At 46.8% G+C, this 23,180-nt stretch overlaps 3 protein-coding genes across 4 annotated transcripts; 2 read left to right on the forward strand and 1 right to left on the reverse strand.

Moving 5' to 3' along the window:
- Positions 1–2,040: 2,040 nt before the first annotated feature.
- Positions 2,041–8,745, forward strand: depdc1a (DEP domain containing 1a). The gene is made up of 12 exons (XM_068725001.1): positions 2,041–2,217; positions 3,272–3,537; positions 3,639–3,786; positions 4,106–4,230; positions 4,407–4,537; positions 4,626–4,673; positions 4,820–4,957; positions 5,272–6,195; positions 6,752–6,924; positions 7,014–7,190; positions 7,366–7,572; positions 7,681–8,745. The coding sequence occupies exons 1-12, from the start codon at positions 2,164–2,166 to the stop codon at positions 7,810–7,812; spliced, it is 2,523 nt and encodes an 840-aa protein (XP_068581102.1). The 5' UTR covers positions 2,041–2,163; the 3' UTR covers positions 7,813–8,745.
- A 1,007-nt stretch (positions 8,746–9,752) lies between these two features.
- Positions 9,753–15,631, forward strand: LOC137883504 (retinal Mueller cells isomerohydrolase-like). The gene is made up of 14 exons (XM_068725000.1): positions 9,753–9,946; positions 10,470–10,552; positions 10,969–11,119; positions 11,502–11,609; positions 11,940–12,081; positions 12,367–12,523; positions 12,619–12,700; positions 12,860–12,992; positions 13,499–13,644; positions 13,728–13,857; positions 14,089–14,203; positions 14,318–14,412; positions 14,498–14,609; positions 14,909–15,631. Exons 1-14 carry the CDS (start codon positions 9,936–9,938, stop codon positions 15,052–15,054), a joined length of 1,611 nt encoding a protein of 536 aa, XP_068581101.1. The 5' UTR covers positions 9,753–9,935; the 3' UTR covers positions 15,055–15,631.
- A 537-nt stretch (positions 15,632–16,168) lies between these two features.
- On the reverse strand, positions 16,169–22,029 carry si:ch211-198n5.11 (methylcrotonoyl-coenzyme A carboxylase 2). Of its 2 annotated transcripts, XM_068724998.1 has the most exons (13): positions 21,917–22,028; positions 20,559–20,660; positions 20,231–20,386; positions 19,947–20,143; positions 19,685–19,863; positions 19,406–19,486; positions 17,972–18,150; positions 17,683–17,878; positions 17,484–17,575; positions 17,151–17,307; positions 16,891–17,013; positions 16,498–16,728; positions 16,169–16,402 (listed from the first exon to the last, which is right to left on the reverse strand). In XM_068724998.1, the coding sequence occupies exons 1-13, from the start codon at positions 21,934–21,936 to the stop codon at positions 16,316–16,318; spliced, it is 1,800 nt and encodes a 599-aa protein (XP_068581099.1). In that variant the 5' UTR covers positions 21,937–22,028; the 3' UTR covers positions 16,169–16,315. The 2 variants fall into 2 exon arrangements, with proteins under 2 accessions (XP_068581099.1, XP_068581100.1); XM_068724999.1 differs by lacking the exon at positions 16,169–16,402 and having other exon boundaries at positions 16,618–16,728; positions 16,815–17,013; positions 21,917–22,029.
- Positions 22,030–23,180: the final 1,151 nt, after the last annotated feature.

Raw genomic sequence — 23,180 nt, forward strand, 5'->3', positions numbered from 1 at the left:
AATACGTAAGAAAAGCAAAACGTTATTGTAGTATGTCGTAGAAATAAAAGTCAAACATTTCCAAAATTTTAAAATAAGTCATATATTATGTAAAAAAAAAGTGTAGTATTTCAAAAAGTAAAACGTCAAAGTATAGTATGTCTAAAAAAGTAGTTATATAGTATGTAAAGAAAAATGACAGCAAAGTATGCCGAAAAATGCCATAAAAAGTAAAAGTATAATAAGTCGGTAAAAAAGGCATAAAAAACTTCGATATAGTATCTTGTAAAAGTCATATAAAGTAATATAATATAAAATATATAGAGATAAAATGTCTGTATAGTCTGTCGAAGAAAATACATGGTACAATATATCAAAAAAGTCTTATTATAGAATGTCGAAAAAAAGACAAAGCAAAACGCCAGAGTATCTCTTGTAGAAAAAAAGTGATGGAATAGAATGTAAAATAAATGATGAAAAAGTTACAGTATAGCATGTGGTGAAAGTAATAAACTCATAGAATGTCAAAAATATTCATATTTTACTGTCGAAACAATTCATACTATAAGTTCATCATTGTACAGTACGTCAGAATAAGGGATGAAACGTTATGTTTGCGCATAAAGAATTTGGTATATGATATTACTTAATATTATAGTTTATTGTTTGATGTATTAGGAATCTGAATCTGTACAGTAGCCCAATAGTAACTTTGCATAATAAATAGTGAAGTTAAAAGTACAGTATAACCCTCTGAGATGTAGTAGACAATAGAAGCACAATGTTGCATAAAATGGAAATGTTATTTATTGCAGCATCTGTGACAATAATGTGGCTCTGGACGTGTGAAGAGGGGCTGAAATACTGCAGGGCTGATGAGGTGATCGATAGCAGGTGTGTGGCTTGGAGCAGGTGACACAGCCTGGCAGCAATGAGAGAGAACAGGATAATTTCACTTGTGATCTGGAGACACCACTGCCTTTAAAGCGGTGTGTGGTTGTCTTCTGTTCTCCACAACCACACACTTGCTGCTCATCCTTCTCTCCCTGTGGTTCCTGTCATGGTTGCTCTGTTTTTCACAGAGTCTTGATGAGCTGCACACTAAACTCCCACAGCTGCTCAAGCGAGAGAGACTCTCCCTCTCAAATGGTGTGCTCTTGAAAGAAGTGTTTCACTAACAGTTGCTTCATTTCGATGTTTGAGCTTCGCTGTGCAGAATGAGGAATGTGCAGAGTTAGCTGTTTTCACAGTTATTTGCTGAAGAGGGACATTTTCTCTGCACTGTAACTCTGAATTCAAGGCGTGACTTTGACACCTTGTTCCAATATGCAGCTTGTGCAAGTGTGATTTAAAACCTTCACTTTTGAGTGAGTTAAAAGCAGTTTAACTAACTTAATTAAGTTAATTAACAATATTTGCAGAATTACATATTCTAGATTTTTGAATGAGGCAGATGTAATTTGAACATTTCACAAGGTAATTGGCCTAATTCTTCTTTTAAACCCAGAGTGTTTTATGTTTAGTGACATTAGGAGGGATTTAAGCGAGATGTATGGTTTCAGTTTGCAGACATTAGCATGACTACAGTGAGTCAAACCCAACCTGCCAGTATCTAATGTCTCTAACCTCCACTGTCTTTTTGTCTGCCTTTGAATGAGTATAATCCCACAAAAGGCCTTTAAACAAATGCTAATGTTAATTCCGCGCGCGCGTGTGCGTGTTAGCGCGCGCACGCCAGTGAATACACTAGAGTCGACTACATTGCTGACACTGCAGCTTTCAAACTGCGTTTAATAAAGCTATTTGTAAGGACAGAGACGTTGTCTCAACAGGTGAACGCTTACATGATTTAACTTTACATCTTGAAATACTTTTTTATTGTTTTAAAGCATAAACTGTAAAAAGCGTATTTGAGCCTTCGTTGTCGCCGTAGACTGTAAAAAATAAACGCCTCCGCCTCGAGGCCGATCACGTGACTCGTGCGTCGACCAATCCCGTCGCCCGGTGGACACGGCTCGTACTTTTGAACAGCCGGAGAGCAGCCAGGCAGCGCTGCGTGTCATCAATGCTGCCGTTCATTATCCGCGCAGCGACACATCGGTTAAACGCATCCTCCTCCGAGTAATGGACGTTTGTCGCTCTCACGTCGGGTGAAGGGAACACTGCAGCGCTGTCTTTGTTGTGATGGATATGAGTTCTCGTGTTATCACCCCTGGACCCTACCGGGCCACTAAACTGGTAAGTTAACGTAGGTTGATACGGTTATGAGCTAGCTAACGTTAACGGAGGTTGATACGGTTATAAGCTAGCTAACGTTAACGGAGGTTGATACGGTTATAAGCTAGCTAGCGTTAATGAGGGCTAACTGTTTTAGCTAATTCAAGCGAGAATGTATCTTCAACAGCAACTGTTCGCCGTCTCTAAAGTAACATTACACTTTCTAAATGAGGTGATAGAAGAGTGTTTGATGAGTACTAACATTAATCCAGAGAAGTTAGCCTCACATGGGTCACTTCTCCAATACTTTGCTGCATAACACCGTGTTTTGACTATCATGCATGTAACGTTCCCTGAGCTAGTTTCATGGTTTAGTCTAAAGTATCACTGTCACTTTAACTGACGTTACTATAGAATATAAAGAAAAAGCACTAAATATTCACCATTCAGAAGGTTTATTCGTCATTATCAATCGTTATCAAAGTTGTTGTTTCCACTTGTTTTTCCTTAATATTCTCTATATCACCTCATTTAATAACAAAGTGAATAAAGCATACTGTTCCAGCGTCCTGACATCTTTATGTAAGAAGCTTTAACTTGTTGTGACACACCTTCAACTCACACAGGTACAACAATACAGGTGAGCCAGCTGAGCTACATACTGAACAGTGAGTCAGTGTGATCACGTGATATGATCAGCTCAGATATGGCTTCCAGGGCTGTAACTGAACAACATTACTGTCCATCAATCGTTCACTCTTTTATTGAAATGTCAGAAGATAATGGAAAATGCATCTCGTTATTTCCAAGTTTGAAAACAAGGTTATGTCTTTTGATTTGCTTGTTTTAAGGTGAACAAACCAAAATAAATTCAGCTTCACTGGCTTCCAAAGTGTTAAATACTCGTAATAAATGCGTCCTTTATTCTACACGCGTCGCTGGAGTCGTGATCCTTCGTCTCAGAACGAGTTCACGATTCCGGAATGTCCCTCAGGACTCGCCTGACCTTTCTGATTGAGCTGGTTAGTAGCATACCTTCTGCTGTACATGAACCAGTTGTTCTCGTCTGTTTCAGTGGAACGAGGTGACACGGTTGTTCCGGGCCGGTATGCCTCTGAGGAAACACCGGCAGAACTTCCGCCACTACTCCTCCTGCTTCGCCGCCTCCGCCGCCGTGGAGTGGATGCACCAGCTGCTGCGTAGCAACAGCAACTTCGGCCCCGACGTCACCCGGCAGCAGACGGTGCAGCTCCTGAAGAAGTTCCTGAAGAACCACGTGATCGAAGACGTGAAGGGTCGCTGGGGCTCGGAGGATCTGGAGGACAACGCCGTGCTGTACAGGTAGGCGGCGTCTTTGGAGAAACCTGCTTTGTAATCATTTAAACCAAGGCACACAGCATTACTCACTCTTGTCCTCTCTCTCTCTCTCTCTTTTCACCCAGATTCCCCTCCACGTCCCCTCTGAAGCCCATTCCCTGTCCCGCTTCAGGCTCGGCCCTCGGCTCTATTAAGAAGAGGCCTTCGTTCAGGGACAAGGACAGTTTCTTCAGGTTCAGACACATCAAGAAGCAGCAGGAGAAAGAGACCCAGGTGAGTCAGACTGGACGCGCATTATTGAATCTGTGCAGGGCTCAACACTAGCGTTTAAAAGGTGGAGCCGGGCCGGAAACCAGGCATCAGCTGTTATACGTCAACTTAATAATGAAAATGTGACATCAAAGCTTTATTACAGTAACCGGACAATTGTATCTAATACTTAGGTGTTAGCAATTAATCCCAATCCCAGCTAAATTTAATCTTGAATATGACATCCTCTCCAATCAGCAGCGCTTTCAGTGCAAAATAAAGTTTCCAGTTGTAGCTCTAAAGGTCTAAATTGTTTGGTTCATGCTCCGTTTGTGCCTTCCAGGAAAACGTAGACCCGGCCCTGGAAGCCGGAGGAGAGAATCCTCCGGCTGGAGAGCAGCAGGCGCCGAGACGAGAGCTAACGGTGGAGGATGAGCAGGAGATCTGGAGAGACATCACCCTGACGCAGTACGAGCCTTTTACCGTTTAACGACACATAGAGCCGATACAAGTTTGTCACACAGTGGACGTAGAATACACTGGGAGAAAGAAGTTGACGCACGAGACCAAAGCAACGGTCGACGTCGAGCAATCGCAACGTGAGGAGGGTTTTATCACTAAACCTGTCGCGTGTTGTGTTTCAGCCTGCAGAGGATTCTGGGCGTCGCATCTCTTGATGAGGTTTTAGACCAACGTCACATAAACCCACAGAACATCATCCATAACATGACCAGAGTCAACAAGCACGGAGTGGTCGCGCTGGACGACAAAACCAGTAGGTTTATACAGCGAGAAAAAACACGTTTCCATCACCAGAAAGCATCAAAATCGTCATAAACATAACCTGTCAATCATCTCTCTAGACGACCTCCCGCACTGGGTTCTGTCTGCCATGAAGAGTCTGGCCAACTGTGAGTTTAAGATATTCAGAGTCAAATTAACACTTATTTGAATGTAGATGTTCTATAGACGACGTAAGCTCCTACATAGGGTTGCGTTGGGACTTGAAGAGGACCCTTCCCTCTCACAGCTGCATTGACCTGCTGTCCATTTCTAGGGCCGAAGTACGACAGCGCTCAGCCGTCCTACCCCGGCTTCGAGAGAGACGTCTTCAAAACGGTGTCCGACTACTTCTACAGCCTTCCGCAGCCCGTCCTCACGTACGAACTGTATGAGCTGTTCATCAACGTCCTGGGTGAGCACTGTGGCCGGTAAACAGCCGTGTAACGGGAGCTCTTGAGGGGCTTAGTTACAGTCGTTACAGGGAAGGACTGACTCTAACGGTGCCTGTTGAACTGCTAACGGAGGTTTTGGTTGTCGTCACTTCTGTTTCTTGTGTCCTAACAGCATCATGAGTATCTGTACTCTGTCCATGCCTGATGGTTGTGTGTACAGTAAACGTTTGAAGTAACTAAACCCTCTCCTCTCCTCTTCACTGTCTGCTTGCATTGACGCTCTGCCCGCCCCGCTCGTCTCCCTCTCTTCTCCTTTCTGTTCATCCGCTCTCAGTGTTTTGTGGCTACGTTGCGGCGCCCGCGACGCACCAACGCGGGAAACGCAAGCAGCCCGACCTCCCCTCGGTCCCCCCTCCAGCCAAGACCTCTTTCCGCTCCACAGAGTGTCTGCTGCTGTCGCTGCTCAGGCAGGGGGCGTGCGACGAGGCCGAGTCGCCGATGATGGAGGTGCTCGGTGGGACGCTGCAGTCGCGGCTGGCGGCGCTGAAAGGAGGAGGAGGTGACGGACGGCTAGGAGGCAGCTGCACCGGTCTGAGCACGGCTGGTTTCTCGAGGCCTCAAACCAAGAGTTGCTCGCTGGATACTATCCTGGATGACTCCGCCCCTCTCACCAGGCAGCAGCTGTTCCTGTCCAATGACAGCCTGGCATCCTGTGCCTATAGCAACGCGGACCACGGGGACGGCCCTGCTTGTGAGAATGCTCCAGCAGCTACGACCAGAACCAGACTTTCGGTAGCAGGCGTGTCGGCGGCGCACAGGTGGCGCTCATCTCGGCCGCTCAGCGCAGGCAGCTGTCTGGACATTGTCGTAGAAACCAGGGAGGAAGATGTCAACGAGCCCAAGTTGCCGGGTCGAGCAGCCAGCTGCCTCAACGTGAACACTCCCGCGGACCAGCACCTCTCCTCGGCTTCACGCCCTCCCTCGCTGTATTCCCATCTGCCCTCCTTTTCCTCCTATCATCTTTTTCCCTCCTACGCTTCGGCCACAGCCCGAGGGTCTCGTGCTGCTGCGGGACCCGGTGGGCCCAGACCCGCCTCCAGCACCTCCGATCTTTGGACGCTTCCTCCGCCCGCAGTTGTCCGGCGCTGCATCAGCTCGCTGGACGTGTCGAAGCCGCCTCGACCCGTTTCACTGTTCAAACCGCCTCTCTGTGTGCCCACCAGCATCTCCCAGCACCCCAAACCCAAACCCGAGCACAGTAAGACCCCTCTCACCTGTCTACCTGTCCACCTGTCTGCTTGTCTGTTGTTGTCTAATCAAACTAACACCTAACATCTAACCACTGCTGCTATGTGACGGTTTGAACTCGTTAACACGACTCCTGTTGAACTCAAAAGGTTGTGAGAGGTGCAGACTCTGATTTCTGTTGTTTCACGTTTCTGAGGTTCCAGTAAACAAAGAAAGCACCGACTCTAGAGCATATTTCACAAGCTGTTAAATAGCTGATTACAATACAACACTTTTACATCTCACCTGACTCATCTGTAGTTGATTAATTCAGTCATCCATCCATCAATCCATTCATTTGTCTCATCTATTGAATGTGATGGATGAATGCAGAATGCACTCCAGACCTCCCCTGTCTCCACCATCATCATCACCGTGTGTGTGTGTGTGTGTGTGTGTGTGTGTGTGTGTGTGTGTGTGTGTGTGTGTGTGTGTGTGTGTGTGTGTGTGTGTGTGTGTGTGTGTGTGTGTGTGTGTGTGTGTGTGTGTGTGTGTGTGTGTGTGTGTGTGTGTGTGTGTGTGTGTAGGCCTTCTCCAGCCTCACTGTGAGCGCGTGGCCATCGAGGCCCTGCAGCTCTGCACCCTCCTCCTCCCCCCCAACTCCCGCAGGAAGCTGCAGCTCCTCATGAGGATGATGTCGCGCATCAGCCAGAACGTGGACATGCCCCGCCTCCACCCGGCCATCGGCACCCGAACACTGGTGAGGCACAAAACGGACTCGTACCTGTCCCAATATTCCACCATGTTCCTCCCTGTCTCTTGATGTCCTCGTGGCGCTTCTCCTTCCAGATGGTCCACACGTTTTCGGGCTGTGTCCTGGGCAGCGCGGTGGAGTGTGATCTGGACGAGCTGTTGGCTACCAGGCTGGTTTCATTCCTGATGGACCATCAACAAAGCATCCTCTCCGTCCCAGAGTACCTGCTCAGTGCCATCAACGACCATATACGGTACCTGCGCGATGTCCAGGTACTCCCATAAACCGTCTCATGCATCCACACAGAAAACCACACGAGCAGATGTATTGTTAGTTATACATGCACGGTCTTAAAACAGACGGCCATCTTGTCGGTGAAGTGTGATTCCGGCTTCATCTGCTTTGATACGGCGCACCAGAGACACGCAGATGTTTCTCTCTCTCCAGGTCCCGATTGATGGCGTCTCCGGCGCCGATGGCCGCGATCCGGTCTGCGTCCCGATGCCCATCTACGCGTTCTGCCGTCAGATTAGCGGCGCCGAGTTTGAACAGCAAAAGCTGGCGTCTTCCCAGAAGGCCATGGAGGAGCTGCTGGAGATGCTGCTTACCGACCAAAGCATGAGTGAGAAGGACCGCCGCAAGAAACTGAAGCAGGTAAGAGAAACCAACTGAACCGTCCCCACAAGCATCTCCTGAAGCACACCGGCAACGCAGCTTAGAAAGTCAACCGCTCGGTCCTGAGTTCTACCGTCTTTGCTAAAGTTTCAGAAGCAGTACCCGGACATCTACAGCCGCCGCCTCCCCTCAGACAGAGACACCAAGACGGACAAGCCAAAGATTAAACCTCCGCTCTTCACCATCAGGAAGACCAAAGCCTTCAGCATCAGGAACTGAACTGACCGTTCAGGTTGTCCACCACGACAGACGCCACAGTCATTCTCTCTGCACTGACACTGAGAGAGATGAAGTCAGCCATCAGCTCTTCTTCTTGGGTTGGAAGGACTGTTATTCCTGATGTGTCTCATTTATGTGAGAGCTGATGCAGACTGGAAGACTTCTAGCCTCAGATTGCATTTTGGGAGAAAAGTAATGTGTAATTTTTAGGATCACTGGTCCATATGGGAGTAAGTAGAGTGATATGAGTGGGAGCAGTGGTGGATGGTGTTTCCTCGAGGTGTCTCTTGTTTTTTATTCATGTATATTATAGAACCTGGAGTTGCTGCTGAACCCTGTTCTCTGTGGTGTCTTCTAAAGGACTCAGATGTTTCATGTATTCCTCCTCCTCCTTCCTTCTTTGAACCTCTGCTCAGTTTATTGGATAGATGAATACTTTCACTGGATGTAGGCGTTGTAATGACAGTAGTTAATTTATACCTATTTAATGCTCATTAGCTTCACCAGACACCCGTCATCTTTGGGTCAATGGTTGCTCATGCTTATGAATACATGAATCATTTGAAGGCTGTTACCTGAACCTACTGCCTCTAATGAAAGACGCTGGTGTCCATTCATTTCATTGATGGGTGCTAACAGGTGCAATACACAACCAATACTATGAGTTCAAGTGTCTGAAGTAACAGGTTTCACTTAGAATTAAAGCTTTTTAATCCATTTTATATGAAGTATTAGGTGTGTGTGTGTGTGTGTGTGTGTGTGTGTGTGTGTGTGTGTGTGTGTGTGTGTGTGTGTGTGTGTGTGTGTGTGTGTGTGTGTGTGTGTGTGTGTGTGTGTCTCATAGAGGCGTTATGTTCACTCAGTTCTGCTCTTCTTCTCCATTGTTTACTATGCAAAGTCCTGGGAAATAAATCCTTTAAGCCGTTATATTGATATGCTGCTGTTTCTTTTTGGAGCTGTTTGTGTGATGAATACTGTACACATACTGTATATTACACCAGGTACTAAACTTGTGACTGGTATTTGGTGTTTCTCCATTTTTATTTACCATTAAATCCAATTTAATCTAATTATCTAAACTGCTTATTCACCCAAAATGTCCATCTAATCTATTCCACTTTAGTCTAGTAGGTCTGCAGAATGAAATGTTCTGTTTGCTTTCATTGATTTGATTAATTTGGTTTCTTTTCCTTTCACCCTCAGTCAGGCCTTTCTTTATTATCTAGTGTTCAGTACTGCAGATTTGACCTCAACACACAAAGTGAATCCTCAAAGTTAGAGCAGTTGATCCAGACGGGAGCATTAAAGTCCGACCCAAATGTCACATCGATACACCGAACAGTTCACACGTTCCACTCAAAACCACACGTCGGCCTCAGAGGACTGAGGAAGGCTTCATGTTCACTCCTCTGGGAACTCGACTGTACGAATGTCAATCCATCCAATAGTTAGTTAGTTCAGTTTCTAGTCATCAGTCTCTCCCTCCCAGAGGAAGCTCCCGGTTCAAACCGTTTGAGTTTGTCGAGGCCGTCTGGAACCGATTAGAGGATTCCTCTACATGTAACTCCACGCACAAACAGCGACCCCGGCGCTCTGCTTCTTAAGAGCCGCCTTCATGAGTTTGACCCACATCATCTGAGTGTTTGTGCTCCCAGGTTCACAAAGACCTTGATTCGGGGGCCCAGGGAACATTCTGCATGGAGCCGACGGCCGGACGTCTGAAAGGAGAGGAGACAAAGCTGGCTTGTTCAGCTCTGGGTAAAAGACCGGAGGAGGAGGAGAAGAGGGAGAAGGGGAGTAGAAGGCATGAAACGGGAGGAGACGGCGGTGCAGAGGAAAAGAGGATGGGTTGAGGGGGAGCAAGGAAGGATGGACAAGGGGAGGAGAAAATGAGAGAAGAAAGGGGGAGGGGGCACAATTTCCATCCCTCACCGCAGGAAACGTGTGTGTGTGTGTGTGTGTGTGTGTGTGTGTGTGTGTGTGTGTGTGTGTGTGTGTGTGTGTGTGTGTGTGTGTGTGTGTGTGTGTGTGTGTGTGTGTGTGTGTGTGTGTGTGTGTGTGTGTGGTTTAAATAGGATCCAGACTCTCTGCAGAACAACACTCTGTGAGCAGCAGACGGCAGCATGGCCAGCCGGTGGGTGAAACTCTCCTTCTTTTCTCAGATGGTTTTGATGTTTGAAGTTAGAAACTTATTTGAAAGTTGTTTTTTTTAAGGTTTCCGTTTGATTGAATGATGTTTCTCAGGAATGAAGTAAGAGGAAGCAGCTTGTAGACGCCTCGCAGTGACGTTTGTTGTTTTCCTTGTAAAAAATAAGTTTTTCTTCTGTTACTGTAAGTGAGAGAAGAAGAACTGAACACAACTCAAAAGTGAAGAAGAAGAAAAGGTTCAAGATACGGTGATTGCTGCAGCAATGCAACCTGACCACCAATGTTTCACTGCGCAGTTTGTGTCAGGATTACTGGAAGCAAACATCCCATAATTGAATACTGTGTAGAGGGCTGTCAGGTAAATGTCAGGGTTTTATCTGCATTGATCGGTGTCTTAACCTCACAGTAACACATGTTCTGAAATGTTTCATAACAAAAGAAACAGTCACGTTGGTTTTTATGTCGTGGAATTGTTTTGCTCAAATTCCTGGTTTTATTTTCCTCTCCAGTGTGGAGCATCCTGCCGCAGGCTACAAGAAGATCTTTGAGACGGTGGAGGAGCTGAACGAACCCATACCTGCCGAGATCAGCGGTAGGAAGAGAGCGGACCGGTCCTTTATGTCAAAGCTGACTACAGAACGTCTTCACATTCTGCAGGACACCTTTCACCCGTCTGATGGATGGCTCTTAAAGGGATAGTTTGACATGTTGTGAAATACACATCTTCTGTTTGTGACCTCAGGATGCTCATCTAAACTGCTTCTGCCCATGTGTTTTCATCAAACCTTACTGTGTTCACAGGTTCTGTGATACTATAAGAACAATTACATGAGAAAGTGTTTGTGCTCTTTCTGCAATGATAACAATGACCCTCTCTAGATACACCTTTCATAATCATATGTGTAATACACATAGACATCTGCAGGATGGCAGTGCAACTGAAATTGCTCTTTGGTGTCACATGTTCTGATGGGTCACATGTTCTGATGGGTCACTTGTTGTGTTCAGGTGTCATACCTCCATGGCTCGGCGGCAGTCTTCTCAGGATGGGTCCGGGTCTCTTCGAGGTGGGGGGTGAACCTTTCTACCACCTGTTCGACGGACAGGCTCTCATACACAAGTTTGACCTGAAGGACGGTCAGGTGACCTACTACAGGAAGTGAGGACACAACCTTGTCTGTTGTCTTGTGGTTCTGGGTCTAAGGTAGCGGGTCCGGGAATGGTTAATGGGTTTCTTAACGTTGTGTTGTCTCCTGAATGAGATGAAGAAGATATGGCACTATCATGTTTCCAGATAGTTTATGACATCTGATTTGTGTTAGAGCTGACAGTAAACTCACACGACTGGAATGTGGAGGAGGCAAACACAAACCTCAGCTGTAGACCATATAAATCCTTCACCCACCTCCAGCAGCTGTGTCCGCTGAGCACGCTCAGTAATGAGCTCTTCATGGGAGTCAGAACCACGGTGACAGTTTGACTACCGTTAATAGACCATAACTCTCTCTCGCGTCTTTATGATTCACTGCGTGTGTGATCAGGTTCATCAGGACGGATGCGTATGTTCGCGCCATGACGGAGAACAGGGTGGTGATCACTGAGTTTGGAACGGCAGCGTATCCGGACCCCTGCAAGAACATCTTCTCCAGGTGAACCACAAACCCAAATATCCACCCGGCGCCGTGCTGAATGTAAACAGACAACGTTCTGTGAGATGGAGTCAAAAGACCAAAAGTATCTTCATATCTGTCTGTGAGATATGAACGGTACCTTCAGTTTATTAAAGCTGAAACAACACGTCACATAATCAATCAGTTGGTCGGCAACTATTTAGATAATCGGTGAATCGATGGAGTTATTAAACTGAATATATTTGGATTTTTGGACTTTTGTTTGGCTAAAACAAGCAAAATGTGAACTTGGTGATTGTGATGCACATTTATTTGTACTGATCACCAGCCGTCCTCCTTCCCGTCTAGGTTCTTTACTTACTTCAGAGGGATCGAGGTGACCGATAACTGCCTGGTGAACATCTATCCTATCGGGGAGGACTTCTACGCCGTCACAGAGACCAACTACATCACTAAGGTGGATCCTGATTCGCTGGAGACTTTGAAGAAGGCGAGTGCTGACGGCTACACGTAACGCATACTCTTCTGTCTTGCAGACCAAATTATTGCCGTTTCAGTTTGGAGACAAGAAGTGTGTTTTTGTGCTACAGCCTTGTGTTCCCACTGTCTGCAGTAGTTGTGTTGTTTATGTGAAATGATGGTGATTTATGGATCCTGTATACATCTTTAGGGTAGATGATTGATCAGGTAAACCCATGACTCTGACTCCTCTTCAGTCTTTATTGAGAGTCGGCCTTTATGCGTATTAAATCTCCGTCCTGTGTATTTGTATCAGGTGGACCTGTGTAAGTACCTCTCGGTGAACGGGGTGACCGCCCACCCCCACACCGACGCAGATGGTACAGTCTACAACATCGGCAACTGCTTCGGCAAGAACATGAGTCTGGCTTACAACATCGTCAAGATCCCGCCTCCTCAGAAAGGGGAGAAAGGTGAGTCATTGTGAATATTAGAGAGTGAGTTTGTTCTTGTGAAATGTACTAAGCTGAACGTTCCTACATTACACACCCTCACTGTGGGTTTCCAGACCAGTCAGATCCTCTGGAGAGATCCCAGGTGGTCGTTCAGCTGCCCAGCAGTGAGAGGTTGAAGCCCTCCTACGTACACAGGTACCGACCCGTCTATCAGCGAACTCAACGGAGTCCGAGCGCTGATTCTGTACTGAACCGTCACCGCCTGATGTTCCACTGTCTGTGTCTGTGACCCCTCTGTTTACGGTTCCCCGTCTGTCTCTCCGCCCGTCTGTCTCTCTGCCCGTCTGTCTGTAGCTTCGGGATGACAGACAACTACTTTGTGTTTGTGGAGCAGCCGGTGAAGATCAACCTGCTCAAGTTCCTGTCGGCCTGGAGCGTCAGAGGAGCCACATACATGGACTGCTTCGAATCCAACGAAAGCATGGGGGTAGGCCGGGGGGGGGGTGTCAGGATCATGTCTTTATATCATGGATACAGACCCTGAGGGGCCCCTGGACCAGAACCTGGACCACTCTATGAAGTGACTGGTTGTTGGTCAATCAAACAGCCACAAAGAGAAACATAATTACCAAAAAAGAGACGCAAGATGACCACAGAGACGACAAAGAACAGAGACACAAAGACGTGTGTCCAGGAGCCCATTGTTTTATACAATGTCCAAGGATGCAGCCTATTTAATGCTACAAATACCAGTTATTTATTGATATAATGTTTTATATCAGGATATTTAAAGCTGTCTTCTTGGCATTTATTTATTACACCATCAATTTTTGCATATTTTACAAATGTGTCCCCAACACTCCCCATTTAAACGTCTCTAAACCGGCCACCAGGGGGGTAGGAAGAGGAGTGTTTGATTGACTACATCACTGCATCTGTTCATGTACAGTGTGTGTGTGTGTGTGTGTGTGTGTGTGTGTGTGTGTGTTGTAGACATGGTTCCACCTGGCCACTAAGGACCCAGCAGATTATCTGAGCAGCCACAAGTTCAGAACGTCGGCCTTCAACATCTTTCACCACATCAACACCTACGAGGAGGAGCCGGGCTTCATCGTGGTCGACCTGTGCACCTGGAAAGGGTGAGTGTGTGTGTGTGTGTGTGTGTGTGTTACATGAACAGTGAAGTCGTGTCGCCCTGACATCGCTCTCTCTGTTTTTACAGTCATGACTTTGTGTACGACTACCTGTACCTGGCCAACATAAAGGAGGAGTGGGAGGAAGTGAAGAAAGCAGCGATGAGAGCTCCTCAGCCTGAGGTCAGACGATACGTACTGCCACTGGACATACACAGGGTGAGAGAGACACACACACACACACACACACACACACACACACACACACACACGTTCATTAAAACAGACTGAGGATGAATGGAGCTGCTTGGTGCTTATCCTCCATCAGTATTTCACTCAAGTCAGACTTTTCACATTTTCTTACTCGTATGTATAAGTATGAAATACCCCTCAGACTGGAGAGTGTGTGTGTGTGTGTGTGTGTGTGTGTGTGTGTGTGTGTGTTTTCAGGAAGAGCAGGGAAAGAATCTGGTGTCTCTGTCCTACACTACAGCTACTGCTGTTCTTCACAGTGACGGCACTGTGTGGCTCGAACCTGAAGTCCTCTTCTCTGCACCAAGACAGGGTAACACACACACACACACACACACACACACACACACACACACACACATGCATTGACAGCATGCAATCCCATGTAGTCTTCTGTCTACTACTCATGTTGCTGTGTCTCTTGCAGCCTTTGAGTTTCCTCAGATCAACTACTCTCTGTGTCGTGGGAAGAAGTATTCCTTCGCCTACGGTCTGGGACTGAACCACTTCATTCCTGACAGGGTAGGAGCGCGTTATGATCAATAATCAATAATGCTAAAAGTGATGCTGATGCTGGTTGTTTACTGTTGACGTTCCGTGCATGCAGATAGTGAAGCTGAACGTACAGACCAAAGAGACCTGGCTGTGGCAGGAGGAAGAATGTTACCCGTCAGAGCCGCTGTTCGTACCAACACCCGGAGCCACAGAGGAGGATGATGGTAGAACACACACACACACACACACATTCACAGCTATGTTTTCATTAGTGTATAATAAGATGAAACTACTTTCTACGGGGTATTCACTAAGTTGCAATATGCAACCACACCACTAGATGCCGCCAAATCCCGCACACTTTTAGCATAATTACAAAGAGACAGGAGACACAGACGTCCACCTGGCTGGTGATCTGATAGCTCTTTGAAGTTCAATCATATTGGACTATTACAGCGATGACGGCACACTTTTAAAAGGCGTCACCTGCGTCGTCATGACTCCGTCTGTCTCGGTGGTGCAGGTGTGCTGCTGAGCATCGTGGTGAAGCCGGGTGCGGAGAGACCGGGCTTCCTGCTGGTGCTGGACGCCATGAAGCTGACGGAGCTGGCCAGGGCCGAGGTCCACACCATCATCCCCGTGACCCTCCACGGCGTCTACAGACCGTGACCCCCACCTTCAGCCCAGCCCGGCCCAGACCCGTCCAAAGTACACCGTGTCCACCAATTATGGTAGCTTATACATACAGTGACTCATCGTGACTTGATCCTAAAGCAAGAGGTACATTTAAATATATCAGATATGTTCAGATGTTTGCAGCATGTATTTTAAAAGCTTGTCAACACTCCTAGCTGTTTATGGAGCGTAGATTTGAAGCTTCGCCTCCTAGAAGAGCGTTGACTTCTGTGTAGATTCATTCATATAAAAACATTGAACAAATGTGTATTCAGACAGCGAGAGGAAATATGACAAACATCAAAGCACTTAAATATGTTCTAGTAGAAACCCAAAATGAGCATTATGTCTCCTGTGAAGTCAAGATACAATAACTTACACCTGAAGTTTGACCTATAAATAAATAGATTTAATATCAAGAGCAGAATCAATGATAGTCAATGAGAAGCATAATGTAAAATGATCATAATTAATATTCCTTTGTTGCTGATTCGATTCGTCTTATTTGTAAAGTATTTACTGGAGCTGCATGTCGAATAAATGTAAAAATAAAAAGAATATTTCCTCTGAACTGTTGTGTAGTCGAATGAAAAGAGTCACGGTACAAGTACCTCACATTTGTACACAGTATTGTGTAAATGTACTTGGTTACATTCTCCACTGACTACAGAACATCTTCCAATAAAATAAATGAGGTATTATTTCAAATCAACATGCTACATGTACTCAGTACTCAGTAGCTAGTATACAATCACAGTTATTTTAATGTCATGTAATTCATGTAATGTCTGGGCTTCACTTCTGTTAAAACATCAAACTGTTCTGCTGTCAAATGTTTTATTTCAGAGTTAAAATGTCTCCAGCATAGTTGTGACATCATCCTCCTAAAAATATTTAGAAACACAATCAATTTAAACAATGTATTTACATCTTTTATCCTCTTCTTTTTTTACAATTACAAAGATTCATTTACATTCATAATTTCCCCCAAAACAAGTTCCACAGAAAATGAATCAGTGCTTCATGTGACACACCTATGAGCGGCTTCTGATTGTGGGATTAAAATAGTGTCACATGATCTGTTAAAAAATAAAATAAAGACAAGAACTCTGTTATAAATCTATTTTATTTCCAGTTTGAAAAAACAACTAAGCAGCTCGTTTCAGAGACCTGAACATTAATATCAGAGTATTTAGAATATTTTACAACATGGAACTGAACTGATCAACGGACCACAGAGACCGGGTCACAGCCTCTATATACGCAGAAGTGGTGACCGTAGCTTCTCCGTGGAAAGCTGAAACTGCTGCTGTCTGATGATGTCCAGGCACTTTGTGAGGACCTGCCAACACAACAGATTCACGTCGGTAAGGAACGCTTCAGTGTCTCCGTGTCTCCTCTGAAAGGTCTACATGTTACTGCGACGTCGTTATTTACCTTCCTGGTGTCCTGAGGCAGAAGGACTCCGTCGTCCCAGAGCCTGCCGGAGGAGAAGAAAGCCGAGCTCTCCTCCTCCAGTCTCCTGTTCAGCTCCTCCTGTTCCTGCTTTGTCACCTCCTCCCGCTCGCCGTCGGCGGGGAGCAGCGAGCCGGCGTGGCCCGGAGCCGTCATCGACACTCTGGCGTTGGGCCACAGGAACAGGAAGTTAGGGTCGAAGGCCCGCCCGCACTAGAGACGATCAGAGAACAAGGTTTCAGAACAGCAGAGGTTTCACGTTCCCAGAGGCAGCGTCACGTCTGCGTCGATGACCTCACTCTTAGACTCTAGAGAGGCGAGAGACCAAAGAGCTCCGAGACGATCGGACGACTTCATCCGTGGGCTGTCTCTCACCATGGCGTAGCTGTCGGCACCGTGGCAACCGCCGATCACCACGGTGATTTTGGGGACGGAGGCGCACGCCACCGATGACATCATGGAGCCCTGAGCCTTCAGACGGTTACTGTTCACCGCGGCCTAGAAGAGAGAGAGAAGCATCCTTCATCTTCTCTGCAGAAGCTCCAGCTGTTCTCCCAAACTTCATAATAATGAAGTCATACTCACAGAGAAGATGGAGTCTTTTGCGTGTGTGTGTGTGTGTGTCTTCCTGATACCTGCGTTGTGGAGAGCGTTGGAGCTGCTGTGGGCGCCGTGTTCTGGAGGAAGAGGAGGGGGACGTCTCTCTGGTCACACAGCTGGACAAAGTGGCTTCCTTTCAGCGCGGCCTGGCACGACAGCTCCCCGTTGTTGGCCACTATTCCCACCAAATGGCTAGCACGGCACAGATGTGATGCAGACAGTCAGCCTGAGGCTCAGCATTGATAATGCTCTGGTCAACACGTCACTGACTTTGTGAGTATGCAAGTGTCTTATTGTTATAATAGAAGAGCAATGACAGCATCATTCAAAAATCACTATCTCAACCTGTGTGTGTTTGTATGTTTTACCCATGAATCTTTGCAAAGCCAGTGATGAGCGTGGTGCCGTAGCGAGCTTTGAACTCCTGGAAGCGACCGCCGTCTGTCAGCCGACTGACCACCTGCACAGACAGACAGACAGACAGACAGACAGACAGCTGTTATTAATTCTGTAACGACTAAGTTTAGAAGGACTTGATTTGCACACGTCTCTGTTTGCACACCGTACCATCTTAACATCCAGACTGTAGTTGTAGCTTTTAGGAGCGAGCCCCAGAAGCTCCATTGAGTTATACAGCGGCTCCTCCTCCTCCTCCTCCTCCTCTTCCTCGGGCAGTTGGAAGTTGAGGGTGGACACGATGTTTCTGGTGTAGTCGTACGCCTCCTTTTCTTCCCAGGCAAAATGGTCCACACAGCCACTCACTCTGAAACGGGACGACGAGTCAACAGACTTCTCATTCTCACTGTTATTCCTGTAATGATTGTGTATGTGGGGCCGGTTTGATGCGTGGACCTACTCGGCATGCAGCCTGGCTCCTCCCAGCTCCTCCGGTGTGACTTCCTCTCCCGTGGCGGCCTTGACGAGCGGCGGTCCTCCCAGGAATATGGTGCCTATCCGGTGCACCATCACCGCCTCTTCTGCCATGGTGGGGATGTAAGCTCCACCCGCCGTGCACGACCCGCACACCACCGACACCTTGAGAATGATTAGTGGTGTTCAGATCAACACAGCAGGTTAAGAGAGGGGTTTCATCAAGACCATCAGCGTAGCAAGAGAACGGAGCAGGAGAACAGAGCAAGAGAACAGAGCAAGAGAACAGAGCAAGAAGAGAACAGAGCAGGAGAACAGAGCAAGAAGAGAACAGAGCAGGAGAACAGAGCAAGAGAACAGAGCAGGAGAACAGAGCAAGAGAACAGAGCAAGAGAACAGAGCAAGAAGAGAACAGAGCAAGAAGAGAACAGAGCAGGAGAACAGAGCAAGAAGAGAACAGAGCAGGAGAACAGAGCAAGAGAACAGAGCAAGAGAACAGAGCAAGAAGAGAACAGAGCAAGAAGAGAACAGAGCAGGAGAACAGAGCAAGAAGAGAACAGAGCAGGAGAACAGAGCAAGAAGAGAACAGAGCAAGAAGAGAACAGAGCAAGAAGAGAACAGAGCAGGAGAACAGAGCAAGAGAACAGAGCAAGAGAACGGAGCAAGAGAACGGAGCAGGAGAACAGAGCAGGAGAACAGAGCAAGAGAACAGAGCAGGAGAACAGAGCAAGAGAACAGAGCAAGAGAACAGAGCAGGAGAACAGAGCAGGAGAACAGAGCAAGAAGAGAACAGAGCAAGAAGAGAACAGAGCAAGAAGAGAACAGAGCAGGAGAACAGAGCAAGAGAACAGAGCAAGAGAACAGAGCAAGAGAACGGAGCAAGAGAACGGAGCAGGAGAACAGAGCAGGAGAACAGAGCAAGAGAACAGAGCAGGAGAACAGAGCAAGAGAACAGAGCAAGAGAACAGAGCAAGAGAACAGAGCAAGAGAACAGAGCAAGAAGAGAACAGAGCAAGAGAACAGAGCAAGAGAACAGAGCAAGAGAACAGAGCAAGAGAACAGAGCAAGAGAACAGAGCAGGAGAACAGAGCAAGAAGAGAACAGAGCAAGAGAACAGAGCAAGAGAACAGAGCAAGAGAACAGAGCAGGAGAACAGAGCAAGAGAACAGAGCAAGAGAACAGAGCAGGAGAACAGAGCAGGAGAACAGAGCAAGAGAACAGAGCAAGAGAACAGAGCAAGAAGAGAACAGAGCAAGAAGAGAACAGAGCAAGAAGAGAACAGAGCAGGAGAACAGAGCAAGAAGAGAACGGAGCAGGAATGTCAGATGTGACATCTGTTTGATATTACAACACATTCACATTCTCTGTTATTAGTTGTTGTTCTGTTGAAGTAAGCCTGCACTGCTTTATACTTCTTTACCTGTGGGATCTTCATGGCAGACATGATGGCTTCATTATAGAACGTCCTTCCTCCCTGGTTCTTATCGGGAAAGATCTCTGACTGGACAATAACACACACACACACACACACACACACACACACACACACACACACACACACACACACAGATTTAGAGATTCAAATAGCATTCACTATAATTCAGCTGACATTCAGATCTCCTGAAAAGACTATTCTGATGCTAAGCTCTTATTATGGTGGTGTGTGTGTGTGTGTGTGTGTGTGTGTGTGTGTGTGTACCTGCAGTGGTAGAAAGGCTCCTCCAGAGTCCACCAGGTACACACAGGGCAGGCGGTTCTTGATGGCTATCTCCTGAGCTCGTAGCTGCTTCTTCACCGTGATGGGATACGCTGTGCCTCCTTTCACCGTGGCGTCGTTGGCTATGAACACGCACCACAGGCCGTTGATCCTGCCGATGCCTGGACGGATGCGTTACGTGAGTCAGTTGTTCTATAGTTATAGAGTGAAAAGATGCAGGTTTGACAGCTAGCCTGTTTCTCACCAGTCAGGCAGCCGGCGGAAGGGATGTCCCCGTACGGCAGACCGAGACCGGCGAACGGCGACAGCTCCAGGAAGTCCTCATCGTCCAGCAGGAGACGCAACCGATCCCTGACCAGCAACTTCCTGTTCCTCTGAGTGTGTCTGGCGATGGCTTTCTCCCCTCCACCTTTCCTTATCTTCTCACTCAACTCTGCGTACCTTACAGACAGACAGAGAGGCATTTAGAAATGTGTTTCGATGAATGATGCAGTGAAATCAACCAGAGCTGATCAGAGCAGGACCGACTTGTTGTGGCAGGCGTTGCTGTTGCGGAGGTTGGCTTCGTAGACGTGCTGGTGGACGGGCTGCAGAGGCTGCTGCAGCACCGGGAAGGCGCTGCGCAGAGCTCTCCTCCTCCTGGATGAGGCAGAGTGTGAACATTGCCAACGCTGCTGGGCCGGCCTGCAACACACACAGTGAACAAATACACAAACGCACAACATGGTTAACAAGCTGTTAACTCTAATGCCACTGTGGAATACTACACAGGAATACTACAAATGTAACTTAACTTATCCCTCACACAAAAACTGTATGTTAAATAAAGTGTTGAGCCTGTAGTCCAGGTGATCACCTGTGATGTCTCTCCTCAGGTAAGGTTCCCAGAGTCCATGATGGGGACCGGGTGTAAGGAGGCACAAAGGCAGGACACACTCCTCCTCCTCTACACACACTCCTGAGAGAGAGAGAGAGAGAGAGAGAGAGAGAGAGAGAGAGAGAGAGAGAGAGAGAGAGAGAGAGAGAGAGAGAGAGAGAGAGAGAGGTACAGCACTGGGTCACTGATGATGATGTGATAACAGGTGGTTTGATGTCAACATGCTGAGCAAGTTGTTGACATTCCAAACTTGAAATGGAAACTGATGTGATCTGCAGACTAACTCACATGTGTGAAATGTTCTCTCTGTCTCTCTCTCTCTCTCTCTCCCTCTGTCTGTCTCTGTCTCTCTCTCTCTCTCTCTCCCTCTGTCTCTTTCTCTCTGTCTCTCTCTCTGTCTCTCTCTCTCTCTGTCTCTCTCTCTCTCTCCCTCTGTCTGTCTGTCTGTCTCTCTCTCTCTCTCTCTCTCTCCCTCCCTCTGTCTCTTTCTCTCTGTCTCTCTCTCTCTCTCCCTGTCTCTGTCTCTCTGTCTCTCTCTCTCTGTCTCTGTCTCTCTCTCATGTTGAGCCCTTTATGAACCCTTGCCATAAGTCAGCATTTCTGCAGACTTTGCTCGAGGGAATTACCCACAAATCATTGCAATGTGACGTTAGACACGGGGTAACCAGTGGGAGCATGGAGACGTAAATAAAGAGTGGACGTCAGTGTTCAGGCCGGCTAATAATGATGACTCAGAAACAACAACACAGAGATTATAGTACACATATAAATCATATGTATTATTACTCAAACATTTCATTTAGTCATTGCAGCTGTTTTGAAAACATAAACGAGTAAATAGATACAAAGCATTTATAAATACCAACAACTGTACACATAGACATGTACATATACACATATATATATATATATATATATATATATATATATATATATATATATATATATATATATATATATATATATATATATATACACACACACATATATATGTGTACATGTGTTTCAACCAGTCAACCTTTACCAGGGACGTCGTGAGTCCCTGAGGGTTCAGGGTTTAGGACTTTAGGGGACACTGATTGTGTAATAGTTCTATGACGCGTCTTTCATATCCACACATAAGTAGACGATAACAACAGAACGTATGACGTCAACCACAACTACGCGCACTCATCACACGTAAAGTCCCGCATCACGTGAATGAGATGTAAACAGCTCCAGTAACACAGCTCATACTGCACAGAACCAAATGTATGCCAAAGGTCGGACGGACCGCGGAGTCGCGCCTCGATGTGCAGCTTCAGACTCATGAACAGAACACGTGTAACGCTTCTTACCGTGTAACGCAGCGGTACATGTCTGTCTGCGCGTGCTGTAATGTAATCTAATCAAGTGAGTCCAGAGAAGGAGAGCATCGTCGATCTACCGCAGCAGACATTGACTAGACATTACTAGTCGAGCTCAGCAGATATTAACTAGGCATTGTTAATCGATGTCAGCAACACTGAACTATAGGCATTACTGGTGAATAGATACAACATCTCAGTGGAACATGAATGAATAGAAACCCGTCTGATATGAAAAGCACATCGTGTTCCTGTATTAGTGTTTGTCTCACGTCTATCTGTCTCATAGTCAACATCAAGACACGTGACCTGCAGTGATAGACCTGCAGCCCTCAAGCTCTAGACTCTAAGTCCTTCAGAGGGTGAAGTGGTGCATGTGCATGTTCACATGAGTACACATGCTTGTTGTCCTGCTGTTTTTAGCAGTCCATGAATGTGTGAAGCAGTGTGTGTGTGTGTGTGTGTGTGTGTGTGTGTGTGTGTGTGTGCATATGTTCAGCACCCGGCTTTGTTGCAGGTCCATGAAGGTGTGAAGCAATGCATGTGCATGTTCAGAGTTCAGGTGAGTGTGCATGTTTAGTTATCCATGAACACAGTCTGAGAGTGTGTGACGTGTTGCACAATCCAGGAAGGTGAGTGTAGATTGAGCAGTCTCAATCTCATACATGTGGTAGTATGGCTGCATAGCATGTGTCCACAACACGTGGGCATGCATAACAAGGTAGCGCTGTTAATTAATCTCCTTGTTTGTCTCCACTGTCCTTCTCTTTGGTTTTGACATCCTGGACCTCGTCTCTAAGATCATATTTCCTGTAAAGGGATTTGTTATAATGACTACAAATTGTTGAATTATCTCCGACCTGCACATCTTTTCCCACTTGAGGAACAACTGTATGGATGGTGTCTTCCAAATGACTCCTTAACTTGCCTGGACCTCCACAAGGGTCACCAGGTGTAATGCTGAGCTTCTCACCTTGCTATCATAGGCTCTCTTGCTCCTAACTGTGGCCTTATGCATGAGGGTTTCACTTGATCAGATGATGTCATGGTTGGTGGAGAGTTGCACATCCACGTTGTCATTAAGAGAGGCTCCTTTCTTCACTGGAACGAAGGTGTAACAGAACTGTAAACCTTTGTGGGGTTGAGTTCTCTTTAGAGGGCCGATCCTTGCGGCGTCTGAAGAAATTCAACCTGCCAAAGACACTGATGGTGCACTACAACACTGTGATCACCTCCTCCATCCTCACCTCCTCCA

The sequence above is a fragment of the Cebidichthys violaceus genome, unplaced genomic scaffold (assembly GCF_023349555.1).
Source record: "Cebidichthys violaceus isolate CVI_PGR_0920_01 unplaced genomic scaffold, fCebVio1.0.p SCAF_33, whole genome shotgun sequence".
Taxonomy (NCBI): domain Eukaryota; kingdom Metazoa; phylum Chordata; class Actinopteri; order Perciformes; family Stichaeidae; genus Cebidichthys; species Cebidichthys violaceus.